At 42.5% G+C, this 27,834-nt stretch overlaps 2 protein-coding genes across 5 annotated transcripts in view; one reads left to right on the top strand and one right to left on the bottom strand.

The window, feature by feature from the left end:
- Rasgef1a (RasGEF domain family member 1A) overlaps nucleotides 1-8,557 on the top strand; it is a 29,575-nt gene extending 21,018 nt beyond the window's left edge. The window contains exons 3-13 of the mRNA XM_027947900.3: nucleotides 1,365-1,487; nucleotides 3,000-3,137; nucleotides 3,961-4,182; nucleotides 4,597-4,671; nucleotides 4,954-5,046; nucleotides 5,626-5,728; nucleotides 5,807-5,886; nucleotides 6,528-6,719; nucleotides 7,557-7,680; nucleotides 8,058-8,130; nucleotides 8,338-8,557. Of these exons, the coding sequence (XP_027803701.2) occupies nucleotides 1,365-1,487; nucleotides 3,000-3,137; nucleotides 3,961-4,182; nucleotides 4,597-4,671; nucleotides 4,954-5,046; nucleotides 5,626-5,728; nucleotides 5,807-5,886; nucleotides 6,528-6,719; nucleotides 7,557-7,680; nucleotides 8,058-8,130; nucleotides 8,338-8,362 (1,248 nt within the window). The 3' untranslated portion in view covers nucleotides 8,363-8,557. The remainder of the gene's footprint in view (nucleotides 1-1,364; nucleotides 1,488-2,999; nucleotides 3,138-3,960; nucleotides 4,183-4,596; nucleotides 4,672-4,953; nucleotides 5,047-5,625; nucleotides 5,729-5,806; nucleotides 5,887-6,527; nucleotides 6,720-7,556; nucleotides 7,681-8,057; nucleotides 8,131-8,337) is intronic.
- Nucleotides 8,558-19,969: 11,412 nt separating this feature from the next.
- Nucleotides 19,970-27,834, bottom strand: part of Csgalnact2 (chondroitin sulfate N-acetylgalactosaminyltransferase 2) — a 38,628-nt gene continuing 30,763 nt past the window's right edge. For 3 of the 4 annotated variants that reach the window (XM_071611298.1, XM_027947922.2, XM_027947921.2), the window contains one exon: nucleotides 19,970-23,318. In XM_071611298.1, coding sequence (XP_071467399.1) covers nucleotides 23,026-23,318 — 293 coding nt within the window. In that variant the 3' untranslated portion in view covers nucleotides 19,970-23,025. The remainder of the gene's footprint in view (nucleotides 23,319-27,834) is intronic. The other variant, XM_071611299.1, reaches the window with a different exon arrangement.

Raw genomic sequence — 27,834 nt, forward strand, 5'->3', positions numbered from 1 at the left:
CCTCATTTCCTCACTGCCAGACAGGCATGGGGGCCAGACACATACACCCCAGTAAGTCTTCACTTTTCCTGGAGATGGTAATGGCTCCTCCCCTATCTGCCTTAGCCAAGAGGTGATAGTGTGCTTTTCCTTATGTATCTGAGTTGTCTGTTTATGAAGAGGACCTGAGAGTCCTACCTGCAGCTGGGACCCATAAGCACCCATGCTGCACAGCCTAGCTCAGAGCACAGGAAGTGTGTGTGGAGGTAGAGGATACCCTGATATTCCAGGGAGGACTCCTAGTAGTCTTATTCCCCACATGGAGGGCTGCTTGGGGGCAGTGAGGACCCCTTGCCCTGTGTCCTGCTCCAGTAGGTCTGCACTCCCAGGAAGCTTGGCCATGTTATCTTTGGGCTGGAGCAAGGAAATTTGTCCTTTGGGCTGGGAGTTGGGGTGGATGGACCTGCGCTCCCACTTCTCAGCCTGTGGCAGCCATTTCAGGACAGAGTGAGGTTGAGTGGGGTAGATTCCCTCCCAGGAGCCCCAAGGCTGCCCCAAGCAGCCTCATGGAGATGGTATTGACCCACAAGTCCACCCTACCTATAAGCAGAGTCCAGTATGAAGATTCCACAGGAACTGACCCTGCAGATGGAAGGCCTGAGAACCCTTGGCCACAGATTCCCCTCGCCACCCTTTAGTCCAGTCCTTGAGGATCCTGGTGATAAGGGCACATGGATATGGGATGGAGGGGCCCTGGAATGGCAGTTGGGGTGAAGGGCCACACCTGGTCACAAGACCCAAAGCTTTCCAGGTCCTGTCTTCCAAGGCCCTGTCCCTGCTGACCAGGCCATGTCCTACTTGACCTATCAGCTCCACTTAGTCCACCAAGTCACATTCCCACTGACTAGGCCCGATCCTTTCCCTCTGACTGCTCTGCCCACCCTCCCCATCAAGCCACTCTGCTGCCAACATAGCCCTGCCTCACTGAGCAAGCCATCTCTCCCAGGTGTTCCCCACTGACCTTGGGCAAAGCCTGCAAGGATCTGGAGAAGCAAGAGGCCTGGACCCGGTCTCAGGGAGCATCTCGGGCTGGGCAGCATGCCCAGACAGCCCCACCATCATCCAAGACTGGCTCCCATTATAGAGTGGGACAAAGGGTGCTGGAGAATTCCAGCAAGCTGTTCCTCCAAGGTGGGAGGGATTGGAGTAGCAGTATGAGAGAAGCAAGGTATGTAAGGTGAAGGAAACCAAGCAGGTGAAGGCACAGAGGCCCCACATGTGATGCTGGCCTGGGAAGGGCCAGGCCAGGAAGAGCAGTGGCATGAGCCTACCTGGATGCTGCCATTCCAGGCCTGACCAGCACTTTGCCTGTCTCCTTTCTTCAGAGGACATACATCTTCACATTCCTCCTGAGCTCCCGGGTCTTTATGCCCCCTCATGACCTGCTGGCTCGAGTGGGGCAGATCTGCCTGGAGCAAAGGCAGCAGCTGGAGGCTGGGCCTGAGAAGGTATGAGTGCGAAGGGATGCTGGTGCTGTCTGTGTCTCTTGGGGTGTGGCTTCTCTTGGTCTGAGGGGAGTTGCCAGAGCAGAGAACTCCTTCTAGGATGCTCCAAGTCCCTACTATTGATGACACTTGCACCCCTTCCAGGGAAGGGCCCCCTAGACAGCCCTCCAGACCAATGCCAGTCTCCCTGATATGGAAGGTTCTGTTATAGGCAGCAGGACCTGGACCATTGCCACCTCATGGGGGGTGGGGGTCAGGTGGCAGTGTCCTCAGCCTGTCACTGCTCGAGTATTTTATAGGGGCCACAGTCTCTTCTGGATTGAGCCAGGTTTCAGACAGTCAGGAAGCCATAGCTTGACCCTGAGGCCCTCAGAGGCAGGCATTTGGACAAGACTTTCAGAAGCTCAGGGTCCAAAGTGGAAAAATGGGCGGTGGTCATGATATCCAGGAGCTGGCAGGGCTGTCAGAGCAGCAGAGGAGTGTGGCCCGGCCTGCCCTTCACCTCCCTGCTTCATGTGGCCAGACCTTCTGTCACTGGAGGTTTGCAGAAGAGGCCCCTGAATGCCATGTGCCCTCCACATAGTCTTCTCAGAGTAGCTGGCACCAGGTGGTCCAGTCCAGAGCACTGGCCAGTCATGTCACCCAAAAGGGGCAGGTTCCAAGCATATGCAGGGCTGGGGCCTGAGTTGTGTGAGAGCCTGGGTCCCCAGAGCATTAGGGGTCATGATAGCCTGGGTCCCCAGAGCAGTCATGGTTCATGCTGTGGCCATAACAGTTGGATTGGAGCAGTGTGGTGGGGAGCTGATCAGGTATGGGAGGAGCCATGGTGGGTGCAGGAGTGGTTCTGGCCTCTGTGGGCATTCTGGTGGGTCAGTGGGAATTTGGCAACAGAGCATCCTGCATTGCTTCCTCTCTACTTCATGGGGGCAGAGGCCATGTAGGCACCCTCTGAACAAGATGGGCAGCTGCGCCCACACCCTCCTTCCCTCAGCCCTGTGCCAGGGTGCAGGGCACCTGTCCCCAGGCTGCATGTGCAAGTTGACACAGGTGACAAGGGATACCTCTGCCTTTCTTGACCAGGAGTCGTTAACTTACTTGCTCCTCAGGTCTACACCCTGCCCTACAGCACTTGCAAAATTGTCTTTAACAGAGAGGGCAGATAAGCTTCTAATTTAACATTATGATTTTATTTGATTTTCCTGTATGCTTTTTATGGGTAACATTTAAGTATTGCAAGTAAATCTATGTTATAATAGTGATGGGTTATGGTTTTGGAAATTAATTTGTTTAAATGATAAAAAAAAAGTTTATTTAAGGGAAGTAGGAAACAAAAAGGAGTCTCATAGGTCATTCTGGTGTGGCAAAACCACAGGTGGCATGTGTGGCAGAGGGACATGTCCAGCACAGGCCCTGGGCTTAGGGGTATGGGTCCTGAGGGAGAAGGAAGCTGTGACACTTGCCATCTTGCAGTCCAATCTGGCCCATGGGGCCTCACACCGATCCCTGCTGCCCTAGGCCAAGCTAAAGTCGTTCTCCGCCAAGATTGTGCAGCTCCTGAAGGAGTGGACAGAGGCCTTCCCCTATGACTTCCAGGATGAGAAGGCCATGGCGGAGCTGAAGGCCATTGCTCACCGTGTCACCCAGTGCGATGAGGTGAGGTCCTCCCTCAGCCCCTGATCAGGCTGCTTGGGTATGTCTTCTGGAAGGTGGGGTATACAGACACAGACTAGTATTGATCCCCTTCCCTGTTACTCCCTGAAGAGAGTGGCAAGGTGGCTCCACCGGATCTGCCACATCCCCAGATGCAGCTTAGCTGGCCAGAATTGGGTCAGCTTTGCCTACAAACACTGCATGCAAGACTGTTGCTATGAACCCTCTTCTGGCCCTTGGCACCCTTGTTGGGACCTATTGAGAGGATATGAGTCTGTATGCTCTTTCTAGCTCCTAGCTCACTGTTGGCCTTCGCTGGAGATAGGAAACCCAAGGAGCTGAGAGGGTCTCTCTGTGCTGAAGAATTTCTTTGTGTTCCACAGCTCCTATTCCCTGGGGGACTCAGGAAGCCCTGGGAGAGCTTTGGGAGAGATTGGGGACCCAGGCTGTCCCCACCCAGGGTAAAAGCCCTTCTTGATGCCTTGACTCATGCCATGGCCCCCTCCTGATGCTGGGAGGCAGTGACAAGCAGCTCAGCTGGCCACCTCTGGGAAAGCCACACTTTTCAGACCCAGAAGACCAGTTCTGACCCTGCCCTCAGCCCTTCTGCTAGCAGGATAGTTCATGGAGCCCACCTTCCTCAGTAGGCCTCAGAGGAGCCCACACTGCACCCCTCTCTCATCAAGGGTTCAGAGGCTCAGAGCAGCTTTGGACTTTGTGGGCTCAAAGTCAACCATGTCTCTGGTGATGAGATGGGTTTCTCATGATGGCAGTGGACTTACCACAAGCCCACTTCAGCACCCTCACCACTCTCTGACACTCACAGGAGAATGGCACAGTAAAGAAGGCCATCACCCAGATGATACAGAGCCTGCTGCTATCCCTGGCCACCCGGAGCCAGCTCCACGAGCTGCGGGAGAAGCTCCGGCCACCAGCTGTTGAAAAAGGGCCTGTCCTCAAGGCCAAGCCACCGGCCGCTCAGAAAGACATCCTGGGCGTGTGCTGTGACCCCCTGGTGCTGGCCCAGCAGCTGACCCACATCGAGCTGGTCAGTGCAGCCAAATGCTCTGCATGGAGTAGGGTGGGACTAGGGCCACATTCACTGCTGCTTGGACAGGGCTGCTGGACCCAAGTGTCCCTCTCAATGTAGTGCTGCCAAGATCCTTGCCAGCCAGACTGGGCTGTCACAGGGAAGCTGGCTTGCCAGCCTTGGCCTGTGTGCCTCAGGCTGGCTGTGTCCAGCTGGTATCAGGTCTGAAGGAGCATGGCAGCCCTGTGTGAATGGGAGGGTTTGGTACTGCATTGTCCTAGTCCCAGGATGGAAGATTGGCCTGGGAGGAGAAGGGCCTGTGCCCTAGGCAGGCCTCCACTGTCTCCAAGGTCTTAGTCACTCTCCCCTGCAGTTCTTTTTCCTCTTTTAGGGGAGGCTGGTCACCCTCCCTTTGCTGTCTCTCCCCCATAGGAGAGGGTCAGCAGCATTCACCCTGAGGACCTGATGCAGATCATCAGCCACATGGACTCCTTGGACAACCACAGGGTGAGTGGGCTGAGGTCCAGGCTGCACTCAGCATGACTCTGGCGTGTCAGATCATGAAACCTGATGGCTTTCCTGGTACCCATTTAGGGGGTTCAGCAATGGCCACACAGAGTGATGCATGCTGGGAGGGACACAGGCTCTGCTTGGGGCTGGGGAGCTAGCATGACCTCCCGGCTTAGCTGAGCACTGGGCAGCCAAGGAGCAGGCAGGTGTGAGCAGTGGGAACTGACTTGCCCAATCAGGGTCCTCTGGGATCCCTGTGACTTGCTTTGTAACCCCCAGTGCCGAGGGGACATGAACAAGACCTACAGCCTGGAGGCCTATGACAACTGGTTCAACTGCCTGAGCATGCTGGTGGCTACTGAGGTGTGCCGGGTAAGCACGTGCCACAGCAGATGTGTGTGGGGTGGTCATGCCCTTTCCAGACCTGGTGAGGTTGTGAATTTTGCCCTGCCTGCCTCAACTTATATGGAACTTTCTCTCTCTCTCTCTCTGTCACACTTTAAAAATTAAGAAAAATATGAAAAAATTCATATTTTTATACAATAAAACATTATAATTTGGCTAATATCATTCCCCTGTATTTCCCCTTTAGACGATGGAACTTTCAAAGTAAGCACATGAAGTGTCCATTGCCAGGGCCTTGGTAGTGCTCCTACCCTGAAGCCTCCATATCCAATGATTCCTTAAATGACAATAGGGATCCCATATGTGGGAGTGTGCCCCTTGTGCCCAGCACCATTCTGCCAGCCTTGGCAGGCAAACAGCCCATCCCTTGTATGGCTGAGGAGATACATCAGGTGTTGGACATGTGTCTGAGTCTCACAGATATAGCCTTGAATCTCCCAGACCTGGAAATTAAGTCCCAAGGAACTTCTTGACCCTCTGCCCAATGGCCCCAGCTCCTGTGGTCTGTTGGTGGCTCCACGCTGAGGTCATCCTGTTGCCTTCTAGGTGGTTAAGAAGAAACATCGGACCCGCATGCTGGAGTTTTTCATTGATGTGGCCCGAGAGTGCTTCAACATTGGAAACTTCAACTCCATGATGGCCATCATTTGTGAGTGCTGGCACAGGTTGGGGGCTGCCCACACCACCTGCCTCCTCATGCTCTGACCCCTGCCCACTGTCCCTGCAGCTGGCATGAACCTTAGTCCAGTGGCTCGGCTGAAGAAAACATGGTCCAAAGTCAAGACAGCCAAGTTTGATGTCTTGGAGGTAGGTACCCAAGTTCATGGCACAGCCTAGTGCCCCACCTTTGTCCTGTGTTGGCAGCAGGGGTGGGATCTTTCCTTTGATTCAGACATGTATGGAGCTGGCCTGCTGGTGGGTTCTCAAGCTGTCCTTGGCCATTGCTGCATCCAGTAGAACTAGCATTGCCTAGAGCAAGTTAGAGAATGGAGAGTTTGACAAAAGGGATGATATCCACTGAGCAGTCTTACTGGCCTTTTCCTTGGTCAGCTTTCCCTAGTTCTGGATTATCTGGGTTGCCCAGAGGCTGGCAGACCATTTAGCTCATCTGCAGTCCTTCCCAGATATATTTCTATCACCACCTCCCGACCTCTGGCAAAACATTTGTCCCGTGGAGCTGGTCAGGTCTTAGAGGTGTCAGTATAAGAGCAAAGCAAGGTTTTGAAGGAAGGGGGATGAGACCTGGGTATAACAGGGCAGGGCTGTGACACTTCTTTATAGTTTTCCACAGGCTCCAGTGTTCAGCAGGCACCTTTTGGTTTTACCCACTCTGTGCTCACTCCTGGGCTCCTCTAGGGACAGTGACTTCTCCTCTTGCTGTCTTGTGCTCTGCAGAGGGCATGCTGAGTGGGTCTGAGGGGCTCACCTGGTCCTTGCTATGCCCACAGCACCACATGGATCCATCCAGCAACTTCTGTAACTACCGCACTGCCCTGCAGGGGGCCACACAGCGGTCCCAGATGGCCAATAGCAGCCGTGAGAAGATTGTCATCCCAGTATTCAACCTCTTCGTTAAGGACATCTATTTCCTGCACAAAATCCACACCAACCATTTACCCAATGGGCACATTAACTTTAAGGTGAGCCCAGTCCCTTGTGGTTCTAGCACAGTTGGGCAGGCAGAGACCATGTGTCCCCACAGGTGTGGTAGTGGCTTTGTGGCAGTATTTGCAGGTTTCCCAAGCTCTGCCTGAGGTTTGGAAGGGCTTTAAGGACTGAAACATCAGCATTACTGCTTGGCCATGAGATGTAAGGCTCGAGGAGTGGACTGTGCCCTTCTTGAGGGAAGACTTGATCACAGAGTTTGTTGACACAGGGAACCTATATTTACCCAGGATCCTGGTTTCACCATTGATCCCACCCAGGAGATAGAGCAGAGGCCACTTCTGGGGAATTGGGGATCAGGAGGGTTTTATGCAAGAAGGAATTTGAATACAGATGAGATAGCAGCAGAAAAGGGCTCTGACCAAGGACAGGAGGACAGGACAAAAGTGCCTGGGGAAGTATAGGTGGCACTGGGCTCATACAGGTAAAGAAGGGGTGGGCACTGTGGATGCCTATATAGGCCCTAGAAGTGAGATCATGGCATGTCCTGGCTGATACTTCTGTGTTGGGTGTGGCCAGGATGCTGCCTCAGGCTGGAATCATAAATGGAGCCCTATCAGGGGAGACACAGACCCTGCTATAGTCTGATGGCCCAGGCAGAAGGCATGATAGAGTGGCCTCAGGGAACATATGCTGGTTCTGATGTAGCACAAGACACCATGGCCCTGGGGTCAGCCATGCAGGGCCATTGTCTCCATCTCAGTGGCACTAATGACTGCAGCGGCAAGACCAGAAACCATACCCTCTGCCCCTGACTGGGTTTTAAGCTCACAATGACAGATGAATACCTTATTGGTTTTCTGTACCTTCAGAAATTTTGGGAGATCTCCAGACAGATCCATGAGTTTATGACATGGACACAAGTAGAATGTCCCTTTGAGAAGGACAAGAAAATTCAGAGTTACCTGCTTACAGCGCCCATCTACAGCGAGGAAGGTAAGGGCCCCTTCCTGGCAGTATGCCCCACTTGCCAGCTGGACAATTGACTCCCCATCTAGGCCTCTTGTCCTCTTGGGATTGCCCAGAATCACATAGGGGCTACTCAGCTTGCAGCATGAGTGTGCATGAGGGTGGGTTATGGACATATGACAGATAAGGAGGACAGGATGCTATTCAAGAGAACCAAAACAAGGAAGTACCCGAGTCCCTTGACAAGAAGTCTAGGAATTCCTTGCAGTAGAAACCTGCATATTACCCAGCCAGAGGTTTTTGTCCCTTTGTCCCAGGACTAGCTTTGCCCCTGGAAGGGATAATTGGGTGTGGCAGGCAGACACCCAAGGAGATACTGGTTCTAAGAGCTTTCCCATCCTCAGCTCTCTTCATCGCCTCCTTTGAAAGTGAAGGTCCTGAGAACCATATGGAAAAGGACAGCTGGAAGGCCCTCAGGTAGGATACCCCAGGGACCCAGGAGCCCACAAGGAAGGGAGAGGACTGGGAGCAAACATGACAATCTGCCTTTCTGAAAGGGGTCCTGGGGCAGTGGGAGACTGAGGACTGGGTCTGGATTTGGGCCCTCCCCATCACAAATCAAGGACCTACACTTTCTGCCTGCTCAGGAGCCTGACTGTTGTCCTGTCCCTTGCCCACCTTTAGGACCACTCTCCTTAACAGAGCCTGAGGGTGTGGATGCAGCCTGCACGTAACCGGATGAAGCACATGCACAAACCAAGTTTGAATCTTGATTGATATGGGTTGAGATGAGGAGGCCTCACTGGTTGGGGTCCATTTTGTATATAACTTTTATGAAAAAGAAAATGGTAATTATTTCATGCATCAACCTTTGGCACTTATAAAGTTTTTTTGTTTATTTTAAATAACAGGGCAGGGCCCTGCTTTGGGGAGGGGTGGGGAAAGAGTATCATGGGAGATGGCATCCATGATAACATCTTATTCTAATGAAATGTAGATTTTTATTTTATACTTTTGATTATTAACATCTTATGAAAAAAATATTTTAAAAAACCCAACCAAAACCAACGTGAGCCCTGCCTGCTCGGACGCCTTTCCAGCCAGTGTCTCTGATGTCGGGGTTAGTGCCTTAGAGGGTACTGGGGGTCCGGTCTTCCTGCTCTGTTGTTTGAGCCTGCAGTGAGCTCTGCCCTGAGCTGTGAGGTGCTCACCCTCAACAGCCTAGGCCATGAGGTTCCAGGGGGAAGGGCTGGGGCACCTGGGAGGTCTCGTGTATACTTCTGGAAGTGAACCTTTGAGTGCGGGCTCTCCAAAGTTTACATTTTCATTTTCCTTTATCAGGGATTTATGGGGTCGGGGAGGGGCAGGGGGACACCTGGTGGCATATTTTCTGTAAAAATATGTCTGGCAAATTCTTCGATTGTGTTTTAGACAAGAAAATCTAAAGTAATAAGGGGGAGGGAGTCATAGCATTGCAGTTTTCATGGCTGTAACTGAAAGACACACTGAGCTGTAATGAAGAGAACACCAAGTAGACTCGGGATGGTGACATTTAAAGCTGTTCTCGAAACCCACGCACAAAAGGAAGAGAAAGAAGCAAAGTCAGTGTGCTAGGGGACTTGCCCTCCTCTTCTCTCTGGTGGGAGGCAACCTCACTGGAATCTAAAATCAGATCAGAAAATTAGCCAGGCTGAAACTGCTGGAGCCCTTTCAGATGGAACTGCCCAACACTGAGAGGTATTTTTCTAAACCCAAACCAGAAGAGAACACTCCATTTTTCATGTCTGACTTCCTGGCGTGAACCTTGGGCCTTACTGACCGTGGGACTGGACGGCTCTCTCCTTTAGAAAGCCAGAGGCGGTCCATCCACACTGACTGTCTCCCTTGCAGGAGCTTCTCATCCTTGTCCCTCTCCACTTGCCTGGCTTTGGCAGGAGCCATGAGTCAGGAAGCCAAGGCAGGGACCCTTTAAGGTCCCAATTCCAGAGCTCAGAGGGAGAGCCTGGAGATGACTGGGCCAGGCCTCGTGAAGGAGGCAAAGTGGCTGCTGCCCTCAGCCGGAGTGGAGCTGATTAGTTACACTGTATTGTCACAGTGTGTTTGCACTTTTCAGACATTCTAGCTAGTCCAGATTGTATACTGATAGTACATCTTGCTTTGTTTATGTCTTTGAGATAAAGAAAGGCTGAAACTTGAGAATATATATTTGGAATACAATGTTAGAACATTTTCTGTATGTGTGTTAAAGAGCCTTTTATGTCAATGTGCGCTTCACGGGTCACCAGTTCTACTTGAAACAGTGTCTATGTTTGCTATTTTATTTTCCCAATTTGATACATACCTTCAATTTGATGTTTTGGTATTTGGAGCTGATCTCTGAGTATAAAGCTGTACCATAGCACAGGATGTCAGTTTTGGTGTGACTGGACGTACTTGCATCAATAAAAGAACATGTTGCTCCCCACTCTTGTGTGTGCCAGGTGGTATGCCTTACGTGGTGCCAGCAGCCCAAGCTAGAGGGGAAGAGAAGGGAGCATCCAAGGGGGAACCTGGCAGGGAGCATTCATCTGCAGTTGGGCAACATATTCTCACAAAGGGCTTTTCCAATGTGCAGTGCAAGACTAGAACAGGCTGCACAGTGTTCCAGTCCTGCTTTCCTCAAAGCTGGTTGCAAAGGATGCCACTAGCTGCTTTAGTACATGGTCAGGTAAGTTGAGGACACTTAGTGAAAAATGCAAAGGCTCTTTCACTGCAGGAGCCTTCACAGTCGGAACCTGTATGAATGTGGACCTTGTGGGTCTTTAGGCCCAGGGAGGGCTGGGCAGCACTTGTTAACATCTTCCCGTGGAGGCATATGCTGGATTCAGGTCTGGATGGGGCTTGTCTTTGCATTCAAGAATATCCAAGCAGGGTTTACTGAAGGGCACATGAAACTTGGGAAACTAAAGGAACTGAGGCACCAAAAATGGGGAGTCCCCCTTCTTTTCCAGCCTGCCCATTCCCTGCTGTAGACAAGGCCCAAGCTGGATGAGGTCCTCACTACAGTCTAACCCTGTGCATTCACAGTAAACTCCACTAATTTCTAATTTGTTCATTATCCAACATTTGCACAAGACCAGCACAACCCAACAGAAAACTTTCTGCAGTGACAGAATGTTCTATAACTATACTGTCCAATATAATGGCCACTAACTACATTTTGTGGGTACTGAGTATTGAAATGTGGCCAGTGTGCTCAAGGAACTAAATGTCTAAGTTTAAATAGCTGGTAGCCACTGCATCAGGCCAAGGCTGAGTGTGTACCAGCATCTGGTACACAGCACTAACAGGTGCTCAGGTGTTTATAGAGAACATGAGCTTGTAGTTTGTACAGAACATGTGAAGATACCTGAACTTTGGGCAAATGACAATATGTTTATGGCATTCCTAGTTTCCTGGTAAAGTTATTTTTGAGTTTCACCTGCCCAACCAAAGAAGGGGCAGCACATCTGTGCATTGGATGTGAGCTTGTGTGACCTGCAACGACACTATCCTTCGCCCATTTTGTTTCCTGGGAAACAAAATGTGCATTCTCAGGCCCCATTCCAGATATGCTGAATTGTAAAGCCAGGGGAAGCCTAGTATAGCCTGGCTGCAAACCATGTTGGAAAAGCTCTGTGCAGTTAGGGGGCTGTGGGTGGGCTCCTGCATGTCTACCTCCTTATAGCCCACCTCTCCCAGGCGCCCTCTACTCACACATGGAACTTTTGTATTTCTGCCAACACATCATACTCCTATACCCTGCTCCCATTCTTGCAAAGCTAGGAGACTGCAGTTAAGTCTGCATGAGCCCCTGAAATGTTCCCTGGGAATGGTGACTAGGCTCCTTGGGGTTGTTCCTCATTTCTTCGTCACACTGTATGTGGGCTGCCAGTGTCCATCTCATGTCCTGGTTCTTCTGTGCAGTGCCATTTCCTCTGAAGCTATGCCCAGTGAACAGTAAGTACATGGTTTCTCACAACACCTGTGATATCCAAATGTTACCTCTTACCTCACAAAGTTGCACAAACAGATCTATATTAGAGCTCCAGGTGTGGCAAGAAGAGGAGCTAAGGATCTACTAAGATCCTGTTGAGACCTTTGTGACAGATTACTTGTGACATACATATCTCCCGCACCTACACCTGTTTGCCATGTTCCTTAGGGAGGCCAAAAAAGGCAACGGTCAGAGTGAGAAGTGAAGTTAAAACTACTGGATCTAAGTTTTGGTCTTCAGCTGCCAGATGCTTGAACAAGTTATCTGGCTCTTTAAACCTCCATTGTCCCAGGATTAAAATGGGAATCACCCTAGTAGGTTCAAGGCTCTGGGTTCAATCTCTAGCAAGGATGTGGGGAAATTAGGATCACCTGGCTCATGGTTTGGAAGAGTAGATGGCATGGAGCATGGGTGGCACCTCATGATGCTGAGCTGCTCTTCTGCAGAGAGCAGCAGTTTTTGGGAAACAAGAGGCAAGCCTTATGCTCAGCACCCTTCTCACAGGAACACTTGAAGTCCTATCAATGCCAAAATACACTATCATCACCAAAGAGCCACTTAGTTATTAAATCCAACCAGTATACAAACTTACATGAGGAAAAAAGATATTTGAAAATTTGGGATTTAAAACTATTTCCTAAACAAATTCTATAAGCCACATACAGACCAGTTTAGATCATGTTAACACAATTTCTATCTTTATTCCTTCCAAAGGAGTCCTAGTACTGTGAGGAGGGTAAGGGACTGCCAAAACACTACAAGTATCTACCCCAACATAATCAGGAACTCATGATGGATCTTCAGCAGCAGTGTTGAGTAAACAATATTGGAAAGGATATAAGAAAGCAAATTATGCACCTGTCCATTTCTGACACCATGAAAGACTAAGTAACTGCCTGATTAAAACAACCCATAAAGTTGTACAAAATGTACAAATATAAATGAAGGCAGGACCCAGAGAAGTCCAGAAAGAGCTGAATTCAGCTTTTGTCCCATGAGCATCCATTTTTTTTTTTTTTTAAGTCCACAGGGAGATGCAGAAGGTGATCCGGAGTCTGCTCAAGAAGAGGGATCAAAGAGGAAACCCTGCTTGCTAAAGCTGGCATCCCAGAAAACCACCCCTCAGTGTTTTAACAGTGAACTTGAAATAAAATGCCCTAACCAAAGCCCAACCAAGGATGTTAAGAAAAACTGTCTGTTCTGAACCTCAACATTAAATGGAGTCAGGGAAACTCAACATTTGTAATCACAAGCCAGTGAGCTCTACAAAGTTTTGCAGGGTCAGAAAAAAATAAACTCACATATAGATATATCAGAATGATACAGAAGAAAGATTAAGAGGAGATGGATAGCCAGTCAGAGAAAAGAAGGCTGATTACTTTCAAAAAAGGGCCAACATAGGTAATAATTTACAGCAGAAATAACTAAAGACAGGAGGCTATAGAATAACATCCATGTGGCTGAAAAGAAAAATAATTGCCAACCTAGAATTCTTTGCCCTTCAAATATATGTTGTTTAAATGAGAGAAAATAAAGATATTTACAAACTACAATGGAGCTATCAGCAGATCTTCATCAAAACAAAAAACCAAAAAACTAACCAACCAACCAACCAAACAAACACAAAAAACCCCCAAAACAATGACATCAACAATAAAAAAACAAACTAAAGAACAACTCTTGGCTCCTAAAATTTCCAGATTTATCATAGTTCTAAATTTTAAAGACAATATAATAAATTATCTAAAAGAAAACATGAAATTTTCTTCTATATTTTGGAATAGGCAAAGGTTTCTTAACACCAAAATCATTGGCTATAAAAGAAAGAAAACTGATAATTTGGACTTTTTTGTAATTAAGAACTCTTATTAACAGATACCATTAAGAGAGTGAAAATTAGGCCCATACCTGGGAAAAGATATTTGTAATGTATAAATCTGACAAAGGACTCAAATCTATAATATTGAAGTAACTCCCATTAATCAGTTTTTTAAAAATATAAGCCAAATTTTTAAAAAGGCAAAAGACTTTTTTATCACAAAAGGAGGAAGCTAAATGGCCAAAAAGTCATTGGTATAAGGTATTTAACATTTCCCTGATGATATACTAAATTAAAACCAAAATGAGATAACTATACCTACCTACTGAGTCTAAATTAAAACTACTGTAAATATGGTGCTGGGGAGAATGTGAAGCTACTGGATGTTTCATACATGGTTGATAAAGGTCAGTTATTTGAAAGGACTGAAAATTTGCCAACACCTCACAAAGCCAACCAAGAAAAAATATGAGCTAGACATGATGGTACATCTCTTTAGTCCAAGCTACATGGCAGGCTGAGGCCAGAGACTGAGGCAGGAGAATTGCTGAGTTTGGGGCCAGCCTGGGCAAAATAGCGAGAATCCATCTAAATAAAAATACATAGAAAAATAAAAAGCAGTACAAATAAACAATACCAAGAATGTAAAAGAGAACATCACTATGAATCCTGTACATATTACACATAAATAGAGTTACTGTAAACAACTTTATGCATTTCATCTATACTTTCAAATTTATCAGTATAAATTTCTAGAAAATTATAATTTACCTTAACTAATCAAAACTGACTCTAGGTAAAACAGAAAATCTGAATAGTTATATAATCATTACATAAATCGAACCAGTGATCGCAAAGCTTCCCCTGGGCATGAACTTTTCCCATGAAAAGTTCATGCCCAGAGCCCAGACGGCTTTCAGGCAGCTATACCTCATATTCAAATAATTCCTGTTTTAAAAAATCTTTCTAGAAACAGTAAGAGGGAACACTTGTAACTTATTTTAGAAGCTAGAACCTTAATAGAAAAGTCCAACAAGGATGAGAGAGGAAAGGTACATGACATTTCTTCAAGAACATAGATGAAAACGTCTGAAAAAATATTATAAACACACCCACATGAATACAGAGATGCAAATGAATATATGTGTGTATATATATGGATGAAACCAAATCCAGCAACATAAAAAAAGGCTAAAACATCATGACCAATTGGAGCTTGCCCCATGAATGCAAGGGCATGTCAGAAAACCTATGAATTTAATTCATCAACTTAGGAGGAAAAGAAGTTGTATGATCATCTGATATGATAAAATCTCACCAAGTAATACTAGAAGAGACTTTCTTAGCCCGATAAAAGGTATTTACAAAACAAACAAACAAAAACCCTCCAGTAAATACCTTATTTACAGATGAAGCACTGAAAGTGTTACCCTTGAAATCAGTAACACAGGCAGGGAACCCACTATTACCACTTCCATCATCATTGAACAAATCCTAATAAGCACAGGAAAATGAATAAATCAAAGGTCTAAAAACTGGAAATAAAAACCAAACCAAGCTAAAAAACTCCCACTCTTAAAAATATGACATGGTTGTATAATAGGAATAATACAAAAGAAACTAGAAATATATTAATAGAATTAAGAAATTTTGGGAAGGTTTCTGAATACAAAACTAAAATCAGTGGTTTCTAAACACCAGGTTTAGATTTCTAAACAAAAAGAAAAACAAAACAAAAACAAAACAATAGGCACAATGGTATAAAAAATACAAAGTACCTAGGGGGAAAATAATACATGTAAGTCCACTGTGTGAAAAATTATAAACTTAATTGGAAGACAATGAAGATATATACAGACAATAAAGAGATATGACATGTTCAGGGTTTGGAAGATTCACATCATAATGATCAGTTCTTCTCAATGTGATCTTACAGACTTAATGAGATTACAAATTCATAACCTTTTTTTTGAAGCTTATTCCAACATTTATATGAATGTACAAAGTCTATAAAAATAGCCATGACTTCTTTTAAGGACAAGACAAGTGGACAGCTCTCCCAAATGTCACATTGTATAAAAAGTTACAGTGATTCAGACCATGTGGTTGTGGTGTACTGATGGACAGAAAACTGATGGCACAAAAGATAGCCCAGAATTAGACGTGTATGCATGTCTGATGGATGACAGAGTGGTTTTGCAAATCAATGGGTAAAAAGTATTTCACTTTTTTCCAGCATTACCTTATTATAATTGTGGGAAAAAAGTGAAATATAATCCTTATCTCAGATCATACTCAAAATCTATTTGGTTATAGATCAAGAAAAGCAAACCTACAAATGAGATATTTAGAAGAAAATAGATAACAATATCTCTATGAAATCCTTCCTTATTATGAGGTCATAAATCAACAATACAGAGTAGAAACCAACAGTTCACCAAAGTTATACAGATGGAAAATAAGCATGTGAAAATATGCTCCACATCATGTTATTAGGGAAATGCAAATTCAAATGCTATATTACTACACACCTAATGGAGAGTCAAATTACAGAACAGATACCACAAAATGCTGCTGAGCTGTAAGACCTTTTATTTTTCAGAGATGGTGGGAATGCAAAATGTTGTAGCCATTTTGGAAGACTGGTGATTTCTCACAAAACTGATCATATGCTTAACTATATGATCTAGCAATTGTGCTCCTTGGTGTCTGCCTAAAGGAGCTGAAAACTTAGGTACAAATAAAAACCTGCACATAGATGATTACAGATTAGCATCATCATAATGGCCAAAACTGAGAAGCAACCACGATGCCATCACAGTTGAGTGAATAAACAATGGAATATTTTCAGTGCTAGAGAGAAATGAAGCATCAAGCCATGAAAAGACATGGAGGAAACTTAAATGGATATTACTATGTGAGGGAAGTCAGTTTATATAAAGGCTACATATTATATGCTTTCAACTATATGACATTCTGCTAACAGCAAAACTCTGAAGACAATAAAAAGATCAGTGGTTGCCAGGAGTTAGGGGGAAGGGATGAATAGGCAGAGCAGTGAGAATTTTTAGGGCAATGAAATTATTTTCTATACTATAAAGGTGGATACATGTCATTAACATTGATATGTCTAAGTGCACAGAATATATAATAAATACCAAGAGTGAACCCTCATGTAAATAATGGTCTTTGGGTCATAATAAGGTATCAGTGCAGGATCATCAACTGTAACAAATGTTGTAACTTTGATAGGGGGAGTTAATAGGGAAATCTGTGCATATGCATGAGTAAGGGATACAGTAGTCCACCTTATTTGTGGAAGATACATTATAAGACTCCCAGTGGATGCCTGAAACTCAGAAAGTACTAAACCCTATATACACTGTATTTTCCTATACATCTATACCTATGATAAAACTTATCAATTAGGCACAGTAAGAGGTTAGTAACAAAAATTAATAATAATAAAATAGAACAATTATTAAACAAAAATTGTATGACCATGGCACTTGTTTTAGTCAAGATTTTTCATCACTATGACCAAAATACTTGGTAAGAGCAACTCAAAGGAGGAAAAGTTTATTTTGGCTCATAGTACCAGTTGTTGAGTCCATGGTGGATGAACTCCATTGCTCTGGGCCCAAGATGAGGGAGAACATCATGGCAGATGGGCATGGTTGAGGAGAACTGCTCCATTCATGGCAACAAGGAAGTAAAGGCAGGGTGCTAAAGGGAAGATGAACTCTTTCTCTAGCCATGCCCCATCTCCCTGCACTTAGTACCCATTCAAACTAGGATGGCCCAATTAGGCTACAGCTCTTACAAATCAATTATTTCACCTCCAAATATTCCTGCATTAACACAGAAGCTTTTGGGGGATACTTCATATCATACTACGTTCTGTCCCTGGTCCCCAAAAGCTCATGTGTACCTCACAACACAAAATACAATTAATTTATCTCTAAGAATCCCATAGTCTTAACAGTTCCAGCATTGCCCAAAAGTCCTAGTCCATAGTCTTCCCTCTGAGACCTAAAGCAAACTCTTGGCTATGAGTCTTTGTAAAAGTCAAAAGCAAGTTACATGTATCTAAAATACAGTGGCACAGAATAAGTATTCCCATTCCAAATGGAAGGAATAGGGGCATAGAAAGAAGAGATGGGGGGCTGGGGTTGTGGCTCAGTGGCATAGCGCTTGCCTAGCATGCATGAAGCACTGGGTTTGATCCTCAGCACCACATAAAAATAAACAAATAGAATAAAGGCATCTGTCTACCTATAACTACAAAAAAAAAAAAAAAAAAAAAAAAAAAAGAAATGGGGCCAAAGCAAGACCAAAACCAAATTGGACAAACAGGTCCTATAACTCCACTGTAACTCCTTGTACAGCATTTAGGACACATGGCTGTGAGATGTTCTTTCCAAAGAGCTTGGGCAGCTCTGCCCTTTGACTTTCCTGGTTGCAGCACACATGGGCTTTATTTTAGGCTGGCCTTCTCCACAGCCAGCAACTTTTCTTTTCAGACAGCCCACATTACTGGCATCTCTAAATTCTTGGGGTCTCCATTTCAGCTATGGCTTCAACTTCACAGCATCATGCATTGTCTTCTCAGGGCCAGCCTGCAGGGATTCCAATCCTGCTAAACTTCACCTGGCCTCTCAGACCTTCCTTTAAAATCTCAGTGGGAGCTTTCCTGACCCTCTAACCGAAGCATCCTGAATTTATGCAGAAACAGCACCATGTGGATTACGCCAAGGTCTGCTGCCAGTTCATGTAGTAGCTGAGCTCTCAGGGATCACAGCTGTAGTAGCCTGTGAGAATTTGGCCGGCTGAGTATGGTGAAACAACTTCCTAGGCCCTCATGTGCAAATAAGGCATCCCCAGGATCTCTTCTTCAAGGAATTTTCCTTTCTACACACTTGAGCCTGCAATAAGGTGTGGTCTTGCAAAATCCTGAGATGCCCTCAAGCTATCTTTCCGGAATATTGTCTCTGTGAAAGTACTTGGTATCTCTTTAGGGTCTATAATTTTTTCAACAAGCACACCTCTCTTGGCTCCAGTTTTACCAGCACTTCTCTGGTCAAATTGTAAGCTTTTAAAATCTTTTAGTTCTGTTTTTTGCTCCCAATTTTCACAGTAAATCTGAGTAAAAGTTGCCAGCAATATCCATGCCACTGATCAAACACTGCTGGCTTGAAATTTCCTCTGCTAGATTAATTAGTCCATCACTTTTAAATATAGTCTCAAAGTCAGGACATGGGCAAATTGTAGACAAGTTCTTTGACAGAATGTGACACGAGTGGCCTCTAGTTCAATTCCCTATAGAATCTTCATTTCCCTCTGAAATCTCATGAGCACAGTTGCATTCCTATTGGCATTCTGGCTATTCCAAGTTTTCCAAGAATCTCCCATTAAGCTCTCCTTACATTATTCTAAAGCTTCTCTGGTTTCATCTCTAAACTTTTCCAAATTCCTCCTGCAAGCTCTAAAGCTTTCTGAACCAAATGGTGAAGTCAGTTATAGCTACAACCCTACTTCTTCATACAAATTTCTGTTAGGTTTTTCATTGCTGTGACCAAAATGCCTGACAACAACTTAGAGGAGGAAAAGTTTGTTTTGGCTCACAAAATATCAGCGGTTCAGTCCATGGTGGATCAACTTCATTGCTTTGTGCCCAAAGTGAGGCAGAATATCATGGTGGAAGAGTGATGCTTCATTTATGGCCTCCAGGAAGCAGAGAACTGGGCTTTAGGCAAGATATATCCTTCTTGGGCCCTTTCCCAGTGACCCACCTCCTCCAGATATGCCCTACCTGCGTATTTACTATCCAGTCCATTCAAACTAAGATGGCTTGATTAGGTTACAGCTCTTATAATTCAATAATTTTACCTCTGAACATTCCTGCATTAACATAGAAGCTTTTGGGGTACAGCTCATATCCAAACTACCCCAGTCCCTCTCTCAGAATATCTTGTTGTGCTATATTTACCTTTCTTAAGATGTAAAATGATACAATGCCTATGTGATAAAATGAGATAAATGACATAGACACTGGGACATGGGGTTAGGCTACTACTGACCTTCTAAGTTCAACACAAACACTGTGATACCATGCCAGTGGATCTGATAACTAGATGGGTACTACATAGTATCAATATGCATGACAAAGGGATGATTCATATTCCAGGCAGGATGGAGTGGGATGGCATGTGATTTCATCACACTGCTCAGAATATTCATCATACTGTTCAGAATAGTGCATAATTTAAAACTTCTAAATTGCTTATTTCTAGAATTTTCCATTTAATATTTTTGGATCAGCTGACCACAGGTAACCCAAACTGCAAAGAGTAAAACTGTAGATAAGGTGGGACTACTGAATGGTAACGCTCTGTACTTTCTGTTCAATTTTGCTATGAACTTAAAACTTCTCTAAAAAACAAAGTTCGTTAAAGTAGAAATCATAAAGAAAAAAAGACTAGTCAAATTGAAGTTAATTTTTACTCATCAAAAAGTACAATCAAGGGCTGGGGTTGTGGCTCAGTGGTACAGTGCTTAACTCACATGTGTATGTGTGAGGCAATGGGTTCGATTCACAGCACTGCATATAAATAAATGAATAAAATAAAGATCCATCAACAACTAAAAAAAAAAGTACTATCAAGAATGGAAAAAGAGAAGCCACATCCTGGGAGAAGATAATCATCTTGATTACGATAAATATTTAATCAAGAAAAATTGGTATCTAGAATATGAAGAATTTCTATGAGCTGGTAAAAATGGGCAAAAACACTGGAAATACAAATTATAACTACAATTCATGCCTAAAGTTCACTAGGTCGGCAAGAATTACTACTGATAATAAGTATTATCAAGCATGAAAAGTAAATTTTCCCAGTACTGGAAGGTGATCCACTTTGGAAAGTAAGTTAAACATGTACCCACCCAATGACTCAGCATTTTTACTCCTAGAGAAATACTAGCTTGTGAGAAGCATGTAGAGTGGTGTTTACGACACCACTGCTTCTAAGAACAAAGCAAACAAGCCACAAAAAACTATATACAACCCAAAAAACTACCAACAATAGAATAACAACAAATAATTAGAAAAAATCCAAGTATTTATCAGTAAAATAGAACAATTAATAAATATTGCAGTGTGTTCATACAATAAAATATTATTCAGTAATAAAAATGAACCAGTTTTGAGGTTAATATGGTGAATCTCAAAACATAATACTAAAAGAATATAGTATGAAATAATATATAAAAAACTTTAAAAAGGAAAATTAAACAGAATTCTAGATAGAGATATGTACACTGTTGGAGGAACTATGACAAAAAAAAAAATCAAGTGGAAATTATCACAAAAATCAGATGGTGACTATTGTGGAAAGGGAAAGGATATGTGCTCTAGGAGGGCCACAGGGGCCTGTCATTGGTGATATCCTGTATCTTTACCCAGGTGGCATATACTGCTGTTTGCTTCATTGTTCTTTATACACAATTGCATATTATATACTTTTCTGTATTTGTGACATTTTACACTAGAAATAATTTTCATTTAACTTTTGGTAATAAAATATTTTATTGGTACCATTTTAATGTCAAAACAGTAATGTTTCTCCTGCTTACTTTCTATCCTTTCTATTTTTAAATTAGAAGAGAGTTTTAAAAAATAGAAGTAAAAGTAAAATAACTTGATTTCCTCAAAAAACAAGCTGCAACTTACCATTACAAACAAGTTCTCTCATTTTAAATGCCATAATTTACTGGTCTTCATAATAAATAACTGCATACAAAAGGGACAATAGCCTGAATTAATTTTTCAGAGGACATTTTACACATCTTTAAAAATACCTAACGCTACCCCAACTTAAAATATGTAAAAATAATTAGTTAAGTTACTGTAAAATTTAATTCATGTAGCACCTAGAAATTTGGAATTTGTAATATTTCAGATAATATGACTTACAGAGCAAAATGAATAATAATTTTTCTTCTATGAATTTTCAGGGGTTTGTATACAAATAGTAGGTCCCTTTTAAAATTCAAAGGATAAAAAAGTTTATGCAATGCCTTTAACCTTCTAATTTCTGGATCTAGCAATTGACCTAATGGCAAAAGATCCATGTGTGATAAATAATGTAGTATAGTCCTATGTGAATATAATTTCTTATTCATCTTGTCTCATTAATATAATATATACTTCAATTAAAACATTCTATCTATAAGTATATATTTCTCTAAAATAGTTTGTAATTCAGATTTTTATTCAAACTACCTTCCCTTTCTTCCCTTTTCTCAAATCAGATTGGTCTTATTGTATATACCTCATTCAATTGCTTTTTTCTCCCCTCAGAAATTCTCTTTCAATTCAAAATATTGTAATTATGCAAATACAGATATAGCAAATATACACATTATAAAATAAAGGATAACAATACATATGGATCCATGCTAAATGAGATAATACAAAGCAAAAACACATGCTATGCTCATCTATCCTGAGCCTCCTCAGGAAGGCACTGATATCTCTCACTCACATAAACTTGATGATCAAACATAGCTAGTATCCTGCATTCCAACATATTAAATGCTCTGTTAAAAATGCTTCCACATTTGTTCAAAACAGTCGATAGCAACTTTGACCAACATATTGATAGAGTAACAACATATTTTTAATCAAGTAATAGATTCTAAACTATTTTCTACTATTATCCACTTATTTAAAAACAGACATTTGGGGGCTAAGCCATATTAAGTTAAGGGATTTTGGTTTTTGTCATCTCTTGACTGGTTGGGAATTTCAGATATGTCAATTAATTATTATCTGCTTCAGTAAAAAAGGATTTTTAAGCTATTAACCAAAGTTAATAGTCTTCCTTTAAAAATGAAGCAGATTGCTGGGTGTGGTGGTATTTGCCTGTAATCCCAGCTACTCAGGAGGCTGAGACAGGAGGACTTCAAGTTGGAGCCAGCCTTGGCAAGTTAGTGAGAACTTGTCTCAAAAAATAAAAAGGGTTGGGGATACAGCTCAGTGGTAGAGGGCCCCTGAGTTCAATCCCCAGTACCATGAAAAAAACAAAGAAAAACAAAACAAAAATCAGATTGACTGACTTAGTGGTCAGCAGGTGAAGTGAAGAAATAGTACCTGTCCCTGCACCACGTCTGTACCACTGTCTCCTCTGTAGCAATGTGCCTAGAATATTCTATCCCTTCACCAGATGCAATCACAGCATGCAATCTCACAGAATCAGAACATGGGCACCAGGCAGAAAATTGACTCAAATCTACTTTTGGGGCAGACACCAGATTTCATTTTGTCTACTATTCCATAGTGCAGTATTGTCAAATAGGCTTTGCATTGAAACACTTGGTTTTCTTCTTCTATCAAGTTGAACTGCCAACATAATGTCGGAAAGAATATTAAAAATAAACAAGTCTTTTCTGGAAGAGGCACAATATCTGGAACTGGAATTAAGGCTAAATAAATAGTGCTGGTTTATGGTTATACTGTTATACATTAACAATTTTGTTAACCAACAGCTTCACTGTTTGTCCTGTATGCCTGTTTATGAAGATGCATCTCTATTTCTTCCCTGAAGACCATCATTCCCAGGTGGGAGTGAGAAGCCTCATTCATGGCTTTGGACTGTATGCACATGCGGTACTGCTCAGGGGTTAGCTCATCTGCACAGTGTTTTTCATGCCAGAGGTGGAAAAGACCAGGAACTGGAGTCCGAATCACAATAAGGTCACCATGTAAGTATTTTCGATAAAGATGAACATCTTCTCCACCCCAACCTTTTACTTCCATGTCAAATCCACCTGTGGGATCAAAATTGACACCATAAGTAACTGCCTGACAGCCAGAGCACAAGCAGACACAATAAATAGTTGAAATGCTCTATTTCAAGTGAGATGACATGGTACAGCAAAAAATCACTGATAGAGACCTGAACTCCTGCTTTGTAAGTCCAGTTACATGTTGACATTTAGTTAAACTCTAGAGCTCAAGTTCAGTTGCTGAGACTATCAGAATGAGATTAGATATTTGAGAATACTTTGTAAACTTTAAAGTTCTATATGGTCAATAAAAGAGAAGGAAATACAAATCACCTAAACTATCCTTCAAGACTTGAGTTTTTCTGGATTACAGGAAACTTTCCTCAGGGGAGAACAGAAGAAAAGGTCAAGCTGGATATAAATCTGAGAATGGATACATAGATGATTTATAGCCACAGGAATGAATAAAATTATTGAAGAAATTCAATAGGTGGTGGTGGTGGTGGTGGTGGTGGTGGTGGTGGAGGTGGAGGTGGAGGAGGAGGAGGAGGAGGAGGAGAAAAGGAAAAAAAATGTCAATTTCTTATGAAGAAAGATAAGTCAGCAAAAGAGACTAAAAGTGAACCCAGATCAGTGGAAACCTCTGGAAAAGATGCATCTCAGTAACCAACTGAAGAAAGTGTCTCAAGGAATGTGGGGAAAAAGGTACATTCATACAGTGCTGGTGGGAGTGCAAATCAGTGCAACCATTGTTGAAAGCACTATGGAGATTCCTCAGAAAACTTGGAATGGAACCACCATTTGACACAGTTATCCCACTCTCAGCATATACTCAAAGGACTTCAACATACTATAGTGACACAGCTACATAATGTTCATAGCAGCTCAATTCACAATAGCTAAACTGTGGAACCAGTCTAGGTTCCAATTAACAGATGAATGGATAAAGAAAATGTGGTATGTATACACAATGAATACAACTCACCGTAAGAGAAATGAAATTATGGCATTTGCCAGAACATGGATGGAACTGGAGACTACCATGCTAAGTGAAATAAGCCAATCTCCCCAAACCAAAGGCTGAATGTTCTCTCCGATATGTGGGTGCTGACTCACAAAATAGATGAAGGAGGGAAGAGGTGGAAGTTCACTGGATTGGACAGGGTGGAATGGGGAGAAGCAAAAGGAGGATGGGAATGGGAAATATAGAATGTATTGGACATAACTTTCTTATGTTCATATATAAATACATGACCAGTGTAACTCTATATCATTTATAACCACAAGAATGGGAAGTTATACTCCATGTATGTATGATATATCAAAATGTTCTACTGTCATGTATAACTAAAAAGAACAAATTAAAAAACCACACCTTGTAATAAATAGAAAAAAAATAAGAAAGTGCCTCAAGGAAGAAGCTGGCAGGCGTGCTACTCAATTAAGAACTGAAAAAGAATCAATATACTTGGCAGCATAAGTGCTATTTATAACCTTGCCTAGAATAATTCTGATGGAACTACAAAGTAGAGGCTAACTATAGTGGGCTGACAATGATATGGGAAATAGAATTGAGATTATTTTTAAACTGATTTCAAGCTGAACAACTTTTAAAAGAAGCATGTATAACACAAACCACTTGGAGTTTTTGAAGAGTAAGAAAACAATATCTTAAAAGCTGAGAAAAATTTTATAAGGGCTAAGTTTCTAAATTGTGTCTCCTTCCAAATAATTGTATCCTACTTAATTTCACATTTGCAGGATAGACAATAGTCATGAAAACTCTAAAGGATTGCTTTAAACAGTTATAGCTTTACAAAATGCTATGTCTGATTACATCTCAGCTTTTTGTCCTTACAGCTATGAATAAGCTCTTCAAATACAATGATGCAGATACATAAATATAAATGGGGAACTCCTGGTTTTTGGTTTGGCATTTCAGGAGCCTAGAAATCATCACTTGGTCCTAACAAAGAGCTGAACAAACTGAAAAAATCAACAATTCCTTTTAGATCGCTCATAGAAATGAGGTCATTGGGTGAAATTCTGCCCCCCCCCCAATTTTTTTAGAGAGACTGATAGGTAGATAAAATGGATCACAGGTTACTAGAGAATAAATCTCTACAGGAGACAGTACAGAGGAGAAAAACCAATAATTGCCAAATTGCTAGAGGCTCAGTGTAAACATATCTGAGAGTTAAAAATTCCTGGGGTCCCCAGTGATACTGGGATCCCCACACTTGAGAGTTTTACCTTTAGAAGCTCTACCATGTTCTCATACTGAAGATCAGAGAAAGATCCTCTCATGTTTCTGACAAGGGGAGGGAGGCAAAGGTAACCATTTTGAAATATGCCAGAGCATTCTGTTCTTATTAAAAAGGCAAGACCTCAGGAGAAACTATTTAATCCCAGTCTAAATGACCTGGGTGAAGGAAATAATCAATTTTAGCCCCTCTAGCCATCCTGTCTTTGAAGAGAAAAGGGACTGAAAAGGATATGTGAAGTTCACAGTCCAGAGGCACAAGCTCACTAAAACACTGAGACCGAATCATAGTGCTATAGAATAACATTCCTCTCTCCACACTTCATCACCACATCACAAAGGCCTACTTAGTGCAGTTGTTTTTACCCAGTACATAAAGCCCAGCTTTCAACAACAATAACAACAACAGCAAAACACAAGCATCCTAAAAGGAAAAAAATAATTTGAAGAGAATGTAATAATCAGACCCAGATTCAGATACAGCAGGGATATTGGAATTATCAGGTTGGGGATTTAAAACAACTATGAGTAATATGTTACGGGATCAAATGGAAAATGTAGATAACATGTGTGGTGGGTAATACAAGCAAAATGGAAATTCTAAGAAGGTATTCAAAAGGAATGCTTCAGATCACAAACATTGTAACAGAAATGAAGGATGCCTTTGATGGGCTCACTGGTAAACTAGATTTGGTTGAAGAAAGGATCTCTGTCCTTGAGGATATAAAAGAAACTTCTAAAACTGAAAAGCAAAGAGAAAAAAAGTTAAAAAAAAAAGAACAGAATATCCAAAAACTGTAGGACAACTACAAAAGGTGTAACATATACATAATGGGAATACTAATAATAGAAGAAAAGAGGAGATCCAAATAAAAGGGGCAAAATTCCAAATGGGAAACTCCCTTTTCACCAGTCCATACTTAGTGTGGAAGCTCTACTCCAGACAAGGCAGACAGAAAATATTGGGGGCTTTACTGCCCCTATGCAGCATTTTTCTCATAAAGCAGAGGTGTTTGCAAGGGAACACCTCTGCTTTATGAGAAGTGTGCTACTGTTTCTATTCTCAGCTCCAGAACAGCTGCTCAGAAATTTTTCCTAAGGGAAGAGACAGTCCACAAGAATAAACTGCTCAAAAGAATGTGACTTAATTTGAAACAAGGCATAGAAAAATTCAAGTCTAAAGGGATTCTTGAAAATAATGGAGATTTTGGTTTTAAGCACTTCAGAGGCTGGTAACTTCATGAGGGCAAAACCTGAACTGTGTAGACCAGTTAGTTTACTAGAGAGAATGAGGGCAGAGACAGGAAGAACATCCCTTCTGGGGTCCAAACACTTGCCTCAAAAACTACCCCTGAAAAAAAGCCTAATTTAATTGGTTCAGATTGCGGAACAATCAGTGCATTCGAATATTGTCACAAACAAGATAGCAATTAGTGAGCAATCAGTGATTCCTAACAGTTGAGAATAATACCAACAAGGGCATGGAAAGAGTCAAAGAGAGGCCTGCTAAATCCAGTGCCACCTCAGAAGATTGTGCACATGTTCTGAAGAGGGACATCAGAGGCTTCATATTGATGGGGAGTTAGGGTGGAGGTAGGAAAATTCACTAAATAGTCCTGCCAAGTCAATAAATAAATAAGAAAAAGGAAAAACAAGCCATAGAAATAGGGGAATCAGTATCCAGAGTTGCCACAATATATTGCCAAAATGTCCAGTTTAAGAAAAAAATTACAAAAGCATAAAAAAAATGTAGGGCCCTATGATAGGGCCCAGATGTAGGCTTTAACAGACAAAAATTCTAAAGTTGCCATTATAAATATATTCAAAGTATTAAAAAAATTCATGCTTAAAGAAGTATAAGAATGTAAGATAACAATATCTCATTAAATACAGCATATTATTTGAAGAGAAATTACATCTATAGAAAAATAACCAAATAGAAATTCTGAAGTTAAAATAACTGAAATGAGAAAACCATTAGAACAACTCAACAGTATATCTGAACTAAAAACAGAATCAGAGAACTTTAAGATACATTAGTATTTCTGTTTTTGAAAGTGAATGCTTAAAGTTATACTAAACAAGAAATCAGGGAAAAGGGCATTAGTTTCATTTAAGAGTCTTTTTATCATTATTTCCTATAAAGAGACAACATGGAGGGATTTCCAAAACAAATGGCTAATTTTAAAAATAAATGTAATATGGAATTAAAATGTACATAAGACATATGACTTCTTCTATGATGTGGCAAGGGAATCACTAAATGAATCAGGAGACATGGAATTCAGGTCAGCA

Source organism: Marmota flaviventris, chromosome 4 (genome assembly GCF_047511675.1).
Source record: "Marmota flaviventris isolate mMarFla1 chromosome 4, mMarFla1.hap1, whole genome shotgun sequence".
Classification (NCBI taxonomy): domain Eukaryota; kingdom Metazoa; phylum Chordata; class Mammalia; order Rodentia; family Sciuridae; genus Marmota; species Marmota flaviventris.